We start from the raw sequence: 10268 nt of genomic DNA on the forward strand, positions 1-10268 counted from the left end.
GAGCGAAGAGTTCAGCTTTAGAGATAGATGCGATAGCAGTGGTGCCATCTGGTTGAAATATAAAGAAGGGAAAGAAGAAGCAAAGTTATTGAAGATATTTTTGGCTAGATACCAGAAGTCACAAAGGGAGTTAGATCTTGAAAGATCTTGACACTTTCTGTTAATGAAGTTTTTGGCTAGTTGGAGAACAGACTTGTCATGGTTCTGGGCAGAAATATAAAGTGGATGAGATTCTGGTGATGGAAGCCTCAAGTACCTTTTGTGGCCAACCTCTCTATCATGTATAGCACGAGAACAAGCTGTGTTGAACCAAGGTTTGGAAGGTTTAGGTCGAGAAAAGAGTGAGGAATATATACGCCTCCATGCCAGACACTATCACCTCTGTTATGCGCTCGGCACACAAAGACGGGTCCCTGAGTTAGAAGCAGTTGTCATTCCAAGGAAAATCAGCAAAATACCTCCTCAGGTCCCCCGAATTAGCAGAGGCAAAACGCCAGAGGCACCTTCGCTTAGGGGGATCCTAAGGAGAGATTGGAGCGATAGCACAAGATACAGATATGAAATTGTGGTCGGAGGAGCCCAACGGAGAAGAGAGGGCGACAGCATAAGCAGAAGGATTAGAGGTCAGGAAAAAGTCAAGAATGTTGGGTGTATCTCCAAGACCGTCAGGAATACGAATAGGGTGCTGCATCAATTGCTCTAGGTCATGGAGGATAGCAAAGTTGAAGGCTAGTTCACCAGGATGGTCAGTGACGAGAGAGGAAAGCCAAAGCTGGTGGTGAACATTTAAGTCTCCAAGAATGGAGATCTCTGTAAAAGGGAAGAGAGTCAGAATGTGCTCCACTTTGGAAGTTAAGTACTCAAAGAATTTCTTATAGTCAGAGGAGTTAGATGAGAGATATACAGCATATATAAATTTAGTTTTATAGTGATTCTGTAGTCGTAGCCATGTGGTGGAAAACTCGGAAGATTCAAGAGCGTGGGCACGAGAGCAGTTTAAATCGCTGCGCACATAAACGCAACATCCAGCTTTGGATCGAAAATGAGGATAGAGAAAGTAGGAGGGAACAGAAAAGGGGTTACTGTCAGTTGCCTAAGACACCTGAGTTTCAGTAAGGAAAAGAAGATGAGGTTTAGAAGAGGAGAGGTGGTGTTCTACAGATTCAAAACTATGTCTTAGACCTCGAATGTTGCAGAAATTAATGAAGAAAATGTTGAGGAGGGGTGTCAAGACACTTAGGGTCGTCGTCAGCAGTCCGACCTGAGGACATTTGTGGTCCCCTCCAGATGGGGACTTCAGATCCACCGTTTTGCCGTATTTTGAATCCTTCGACTTATCCACATGTGAGCGAAGATTTCTGCCTTGCAACTCACGCAACTATCGCCTCATTACTAAAGCTCGAGCGCGAGAGCGCAAAATACGCGTATTATATGGCATAGCTCACTTCACATACTGGATAGCCAGTTTTAATTGAGACCATCAGACTTATCAGTGACTGTAGAATCAAGATGTATAGTAAAAACTTGACCAAACAAAAAAAAGAAAATGGTATTACGACGAGTTAAATTGTAACGTTAATAAAAATGCTTACAACATATTTTACTTAAGTTCATTATTTTCAACAGTTAATCATTGAATGCTGAAATATATTATTACATTGAGAAGGAAAAACTCTCGTGATCAATATAATGTAATCAGAAAGCAGGTAAAGCTCCACATACTAGAAACACAGTCATATATAACAACATGTCAATTGCAGCAACCATCACCCAACAACAATAAGAACGGCGGGCTCTGTATGTATCAGTCTGTGACGTGTCTAAAAATTAGAATCCCCCAGCATTCAAGACAAACAAAACCACCAAAACCGCGCCAAACGCTCCCGAGTCACACTGACTTCAAAACGGCCAAGCACCAGGTCGCTACGTGCTTCCAGCACCTGTGCCTCCTTAATTGCGGATGGCACATCAAAATGGAACATGAGACCTCCGTCTTCCTCTCTCTCAGCCGGGCTATTCACAATAGTGTTACTCTCTGCAAACTCTCCCCTACCCTCAACTTCCTTGCCATCCACTCCTGTCTTGGTAAGTAGTGGGGCAACACATACACGAGAGGCAGAACCTTCCTTAACTACACTGACAGTTGTTGCAGCAGCTGCCAGTACAGGTGGCTCACCACGTGAGCAAATACCCATCTTGTCTGGTCCCGGAAGGGGAGCGGCCTGCTCCCCACCTCTGGTGCACCCCGCAGAGGAGGAAACTCCCGCCTCCCTAGCAGAGTCAGGAGTCTCCCTGTCCTCGGCAGCGACTAGCTGGGGCCCTGACTGAGCACCGGTGCCCACAACCTCAACACCAGGTGACAACTAAGCCTGAGTATCACCTCCAGGGACTCCACAGGGTGAGGCAACCCATCAAACACACAACCCAAACTCATCACTCCAGTGCCACCCGCGCCTCCGCGGTCACTAACGGGCATGACAGCCTAATCTCCGCCGTGGCGAAGCTCTCAGCGGCGCCAGTTCCCCGGCATCACACAGGCAACTCGCTTCCCAGTCACATTCCTGCACAGCAACTGCTGTGCTGCTATGTCTCTCAAAACAGTGACAGGACACGTAACCCCATCAATCTCAACAGAGCCCTTACATAAAAATGGACGGCGCCAGGCCAACTCAGACCACACATGGGACGATGAGGTGACAACAGATGAGGGGGCAGCCACATCGGCCTTGTCCACCCTCGCGACGAAACACAGCCCGGGATATCATCACCCTGCTGGTTACGACAATGGAACACAATCAAAGCCGCTGGCTTCTGGGGCGTTTTGGAAGCAGCAGTGGCAGACACTAACTTAAGGCAATTGTACTTATAATGCTCAGTGTTCTTGCAATAATGACGCATGGGGTGCATACTATACCTGGGAGTGTTGTGTTACATGCTACCAGACTGTATCCGTCGTAGGCTGGGTGGAGACTTATTACTTACAGGGCTGACTCGCTCTGACATTACTGGAACCACTACTATAGAGTGGACTCTCAGACAAACTGGCGCCGGCCGCGCCACCAGACACATCACCAACCCCACCAGACGTACCACCAATCCACCCTGGTACAGGCCGCTGCGCCAACACGTGGTCATCTGCCCACGTGTTTTAAACATTTTCTCGCGGAGCAGTGGTACTAACTCCTTCTCGGCCACATAAATATACTGTTCCATTACCATGAGTTCTTTTTAACTCACGGTAAGAGATGGCCTCCGGCCGCAGCTCATACGCTCTCAGGATGTCAGCCTTAAACTCCTTATAATCCTCCAAATCCTCAACCGACATCCTATCATACACCTCCAAGGCCTTACCCTTCAACATATTGGCAACAAGGCCAACCCATCTCACCTGAAGCCAATCAAATTCTGAAGCTTTCTTCTCAAATATCCTAAACCATTCGGTTATCTTCTTTTCATCAAACTCAGGAATCAACCTCAAACTCCTCACCATCTGGCTTTTTACTGTATACTTCTTAACTCCTCCTCTCCTCAAGCCATAAGGTGAATCCACTTCAATCCTTGTCTTCTCCAACTCAAATATCCTATTCTTCTCAGCTTCCTCCCTCTCATACATCTTCGCCTCCTCGGCTTCCAGTAGCCTCATCTCCTTCTCCTGCTCAAGTAATCTGTCTTTCTCCTCGGCCTCAAGCCTCTTAGCTTCCCTCTTGGCTTCAAGCCTCCTTGCTTCTCTAGACTCCTCAGTTTTCAAAATCCTTTCCTGAGCTTCACCTTCCAAGTGGAGCATTCTTAATTCTCTCTCTCCCTCTCGGTCTCAAGCTCCATTTTCCTCATCTCCAACTTAAATCTCATCTCCTCAGACATGCCTTGGATCTGGGAGAAGCCACCAACGCTGCGGGCAGGGCTAACACGTCCGTGGACGCTGTGTGTGGGACTAGGTGTCCTCACACCGAATTTGACCAAATCTACACTGCCGCTCCCAGCAGAGGCAGGAGACTCAGATCGCGAGTCACCCTTGCTGCTAACCTTGCCCTCCTTGGCTCACACTGAATATGGTCACACACAAGACAACGACACAAACAACAGTTTTCCCCACATGGCGACGAAGCTCTCAGCTATCCTGGCGAGGTCGCCAATTTCTGTTACGACCGCAAATCCCTGCCCCTTCACAAAGCTGCCAAACCTGAACTAGCTTCCCTGAGCCACCTCCTGTGTGAACTCAGTGTACTCAGTGAACTCAGTGTACTGAGTGTGAACTCAGTACAGGGTCCCTTGTGACTCCTGTACCCTTTTCACCACAAAAGTAACGCCAGGCCACACAAATATGAGGTCACCAGTCTGTTTTACCTATCCACAGACAAGGAAAATACTCAAACAAAACTTAACACCTACAGCTGTGGAAGAATCGACAACCACATCTAAGAAAAACAGTTAACATACAATAACAAGAATATGGTTGAGGTATAATGCCCTGTTGGACTTCCGCCCTACGTAACAGTCCTCCCACTGCCCAACAGTGTTATAGCCTCAAGCCAAGTAGTATAGTTTACTGCTTCCTGGACAGCAGGCCTTGTCAGGACCTGAGGAGTGAGTAAACTTCACTACAAAGCTAATTACTCAAGTCCTCTACGGCTGAACTGAATCATCCCACAGTAGCATTTAAGACAAAACATGGTAACTAACGAGAGACACAAGAAACTACTACAAGAGAGTGACCACGAACACACAGGAGGGTCAGTCATCGCTCACTGCGCAAGCTCGACCTGCACACTCTCACAGCAAGCAGACACTTCCCTGGGTATAGTGCGTGGTATACCCTTACTAGCAGACTACTATGGAGGCTCCTAAGTCTATATAGGTAGGCTGGGGCGTACGGCTGGTAATGACTCACTTATCCCCTTCAGGCAACTGGACCCAACTAACTATTATCCCGTCCTAGTCACCGTCAAATATTAGAGCACGTCTCATTACGTCTGCTCTGTTCAAACGTAGGGTAGTGAGTGAAAGACGCGCCAATCTCCCACTCTGCTGCTAAGAGGAGGGTGTACAAGGAAGGTGGGGGGGGGATGCGAGACACACACACACACACACACACACGGACACCTGCAAACACACTGCTCCCCGGGCGATCTTTACTTGAATAAAAAAACTTTACTTCTAAAAATTCTTCTAATTAAGCCAGGGGGAACTAAATGAATACTGACTACTTCATTGTTAAAGGCAACTCTTCTACTAAATACTGGTCTCAAATTAAATGGATAAGGAGATGTAAGGATATTTACGTGGTGAATATAAGTAATTGCGCGGATAAATTTCTTAGGAGTTTCAGGCTGAATGTGACCAGGACGCGTTTAAGTCTAGTCCGTGGCTTCTCTCTCTCTCTCTCTCTCTCTCTCTCTCTCTCTCTCTCTCTCTCTCTCTCTCTCTCTCTCTCTCTCTCTCTCTCTCTCTCTCTCTCTCTCTCTCTCTCTCTCTCTCTCTCTCTCTCTATTCTTTTCTCATGCGTTCTTACTACTATCTTCATTTTATATCGTTTTATCTCGCTGTACATTACATAATAAAAATAATAATAAACTACAATCGCTAAAAGGATTGAGGTACTCCATCGTTCACTGTGTTGGCAGTGGTATCTTGTGAGTTATATCTTATATAATAAAGTATACTGTCTGTGTGTGTGTGTGTGTGTGTGTGTGTGTGTGTGTGTCCGCTTTTCACGGGAAAACTATGGAAATGACTGTGATGAAAGTTTGGTAGGGGGTCCCCTTTCATCCGGGGAGGACATAGGCTATGTCTCAACTAATTCCAACCCAAAACTGTTAAATTATTCAGGTAAATCTATCACTGTGAACCAAATTCTTGATGGTGGCGCCAGGTATACCATAACCCATTTTTGATGGTAGCACCAAGCATTCATAGTTAGCTTGGATTTTTTTTTTTTTTTTTTTTATAGTGGGAGGATGTAGAAAATGGAGCATTCATTGTCAGCATGGAGTTGAATCCCATCAACCCTCTGACTCCTTCAGTATGTGGTTGAATTTTCTGTAATACAAAGGTCTCCATCGAATTCAACTTACAGATAGGCTTCATCGATTCATCGATATTATAAATCGTGAACAGAACTTAACATAACGTACATTTAACTTAAAAAATATCTAATAGCCTTGCTGAACAAACGACTGACTTAAGGTGATAAACCGTGCTTTGGAGAGCCAGATTTTCCCCGGGCAACGCCAGGTAATTTTGCTAGTTCTTATATATTCTGAACTTGCGCCACAGAGTATATTAAGAACTACAGCTGTCAAAAGGTTAAAGACAGAACTACGTAAGTTGTCCCACAAAACTGAGTGACTCAGGTTTTTATTGTAAAAATTTCCATGCAAGAAAGTACTCCTGATGCTTGAGAATTTTAAACATACCACCTTGTTTTTCTCAGCTTTCAACATACGATCAACAATTTCAGAGTCATCTCATCCATGAATCAAGCAGAAGACGGTTTATCAGCTCACTGGATGGAAAAGACACAAGATTCGTCGTAATCCAGGCTTTCCGATGTTCCCGACTTGATCTTGATGTACTCCCTGCCAGCTTGACACAGCACGTGCTTGTGGTTCAGCCTGTTCCTGGAGGAGGGAGAAAGAATTGGTGATTCACAAAAACACAGGAAAATTATTACACTTTCTTTTTTGGGATTACGAATATGTTAAAGACACATATTAAGATGCTCTTGGATGGACGAATAAAGAGAAGAGAGAGAGAAAGATCTATTAATGCTACAAAGAAACATGGATGATAACAGTTTGTTCCTCTGGTAAAGAGAGTAATTTTTATGATGAAATAAATAAATGAATCAATAGATATGTAAAAAAAATTAATGAATAAATAAATAAATAACGCACACAAAAAATTGTGACAGCATCTTGCTTAAGGAAAGAAACAGGAAAAGGTTTAGTGATAGAAATCCTGACATATGTAGTACTTGTATTTAAGTCTGTTCCTTGCGGGATAGGAAGAAAGTTAGTCATTCGCAGAAACGATTCGAATAAACGATTACACCTATTCCTGAAAAAAGAGAGAGAGAGAGAGAGAGAGAGAGAGAGAGAGAGAGAGAGAGAGAGAGAGAGAGAGAGAGAGAGAGAGAGAGAGAGAGAGAGAGAGAATGACCTAAAAAGAAAGCTATTAAAGTTTTTGCTTTTCCATCATTATTAGTGCCAACAGTGTATTTCGAAATTATATTCGAAACTTGTAGCAATTACTTTATTACTTCATTATTCTTATCAAGCATGGCTTTCAAATGATCAACTAGAGACAGACGGCTGATTCATCCAACAATTAAATTTTGGGAGTCGACTGCAAACCCCGATCTTCAGATGAGTTACTACAAGATACTAACGAAGGTCAAACAGCCTCGGTGCTCTGAATTGTTGACACTGACCTGAAGGATGTGATGGATGAAATATGCGTTGAAGACATGCACTGGAAAGTAGTACTACATTATTACAGAAAGATAAATGCCACTTATGGAAAAGTGCTGTAGCCTAATACCCGATAAGGTTGTGGAATGTATTGAAGATGACCATTGATGACTGATTGATCCACTTAGTGGTGCAACGAGGTTATATGGCACAGCTTCCTAAGATTACCCATATACATACGTACAGTATATTTACTATACGTGTGTGTGTGTGTGTGTGTGTGTGTGTGTGTGTGTGTGTGTAATATATATTTAGAGAGAGAGAGAGAGAGAGAGAGAGAGAGAGAGAGAGAGAGAGAGAGAGAGAGAGAGAGAGAGAGAGAGAGAGAGAGAGAGAGAGAGAGAGAGAGAGAGAGAGAGAGAGAGAGAGAGAGAGAGAGAGAGAGAGAGAGAGAGAGAGAGAGAGAGAGAGAGAGAGAGAGAGAGAGAGAGAGAGAGAGAGAGAGAGAGAGAGAGAGAGAGAGAGAGAGAGAGAGAGAGAGAGAGAGAGAGAGAGAGAGAGAGAGAGAGAGAGAGAGAGAGAGAGAGAGAGAGAGAGAGAGAGAGAGAGAGAGAGAGAGAGAGAGAGAGAGAGAGAGAGAGAGAGAGAGAGAGAGAGAGAGAGAGAGAGAGAGAGAGAGAGAGAGAGAGATCTAAATATGACCGTCAGGGAAGACCGCCTGACCGTGATATAACGGCACGACAAAATAATCATAATTGCCTGTGAGTGTAAAAAGAAAGTTATCTGCGAGAAAATCTGCACCAACTAACCTAAAGTACGAGTAAGTTCACAAGAGGATAGTAAAATACGGAATAAGAAAGTTTAAAGCAACTTAAATTTAGTGACGATATCTTATTGTTGCTCCTGAGGGAAGATCAACAGGGGTAAGAGGCCTCGCTTCCAGTGTGAACCAAACTTTCTTGTAGAGCAGACCATAACTATCTCAATAACCGTTCCTAACAACCTTCCATCTCACGTTAGGTCCAGTCCCCAGTTTAGTCAGCAAAATAATAGTCATGCACCAGTCCATGGATTCAGGTCCCATTCTCACCAGGTGCAACAAGGTCAGGGTTAGTAATCCATGTAAGTCTGACTTCCTCCTAACGCAAGCCTCTTTCCATTTCTCTCCTGCGTCACGACTTCTTTACTCCCAATTTCAACAGGAATGGAATGCATATTTATAGATAAACGTTAAATTACTACAGAGGAATCAAAATGAAACTACTTTGTAAGTTAAATAATTGATAGAAGCATGTGGCCGTCATACAGGATTGCACGTTGCTTCGCGTCTGAGGCCACATGTTGCCTGGAGGGTAAACAGGTGCGTCAGTGAGTTGGGGAGGCAGGTAACGAGATAAATTCTCGGGATTGTTAACAGCTATAGAAATGAAGGAAGAGATGGCTTTTTAATCGAAATATTTCTAAGACTGGTTATTCAAAAGCAGCCATAATATGGAGAACATCGTGATCCGAAGGGAGTTCCAGGATCTTCAGAAATCTGAAGAGACGGACGTCAAAGATGAAAGCGTAATATGAACACGATATAAGTGCACGGCAGATCTGTCACGTTCTCTTTAAAAAGCAAAATAATCTCAGTGGAAATAATCTAAATAATGGCAACACGATAATCACCTGCTTTGACCAGAGTATATAAGTTTATTGTTTCCGCAGTTTTCTGAAGGCTAAATACCTTGATATTATTATTGTTTTCCAGTTGATGTGTTTCAAAATTAACATGGAAAAAGGCATATTAATGAGGTGATTGAAACTGTCTTACACATTAAAATTTTGTGAAGAAGTAACATCAGGAGCGCACCAATCACCTGCTCCACTGAAGGTGGGAGGACACACAGGGCGAGGCTGGTAGTTCAGCTTGTCCTGCGGCGTCTACAGTAAATGAATCAGATACATATCGAGTCCCAAATTTTCTCGTTAAAGATCATAATAATTTTGTGAAAATAATGAAAATTCCGGAAACACGATATGATAGTAAATGAGTAAATGCAGTGCCAATCCTGTGTTAAAAAACATGGTGCACTTTTGTGGAAATCATTCAATAATTGCTTTCCAAACTACACCGCAAATGAAACTTCATTATCAATAAAATTATGTAAATACTTACCACCACGCTTTTACACCATATGCAGCAAATTACCTGCTATATAGCAGGCAACATTGGTATTTCATTTGATTATATTTCAATTCATTTCAAGTAAATTTCAAACACTTGCTAACTGCACCCCATCTTGCCTCCCCCTGCCTCATGCCCTCATTGCACAAGACCTTCTACTTACTCTGACCCCTATTATGTCCCCTTTATCAATGCAAGAGTTAACTAGTATCTACACTCTTTCTTCCCTTTTACTGCTGAACTCCAAAACTCTCTCTCTCTCTCTCTCTCTCTCTCTCTCTCTCTCTCTCTCTCTCTCTCTCTCTCTCTCTCTCTCTCTCTCTCTCTCTCCTGCCTACGACTTAAACCATGTTTAGAAGAGGGACGTCAAGACATCTTAAAAACCTACGCTCCTACTACTACTAAAGTGTCTATCACCAAGTCTAATCTTTCTGATACTAAAAAAAAGTAGATAATAATAATGAATGAATGAATGAATAAATAAATAAATAAATAAATAAATAAACAAACAAATAGATGAAAAATAATTAGTACTAATGTGTTTTTCCCATTAATAGTAAAAATATCTTTGTTAAACTACTAATATAATAAAAAAAAAAAAGTTCCATGAGAAATCGAGGAATTATCACCATATTTTGTCCAAGATTAGACTTTCTGATACTCAAAAATCAATAAATAAATATAAATAT

The 10268-nt window shown here is 43.0% G+C and overlaps 1 protein-coding gene across 2 annotated transcripts in view; it reads right to left on the minus strand.

The window, feature by feature from the left end:
• Positions 1-6320: 6320 nt before the first annotated feature.
• LOC135113210 (pancreatic triacylglycerol lipase-like) overlaps positions 6321-10268 on the minus strand; it is a 78355-nt gene continuing 74407 nt past the window's right edge. For both annotated transcript variants that reach the window (XM_064028351.1, XM_064028350.1), the window contains exon 9: positions 6321-6617. In XM_064028351.1, coding sequence (XP_063884421.1) covers positions 6500-6617 — 118 coding nt within the window. In that variant the 3' untranslated portion in view covers positions 6321-6499. The remainder of the gene's footprint in view (positions 6618-10268) is intronic.

This window comes from Scylla paramamosain, chromosome 25 (assembly GCF_035594125.1).
Source record: "Scylla paramamosain isolate STU-SP2022 chromosome 25, ASM3559412v1, whole genome shotgun sequence".
Taxonomy (NCBI): Eukaryota; Metazoa; Arthropoda; class Malacostraca; order Decapoda; family Portunidae; genus Scylla; species Scylla paramamosain.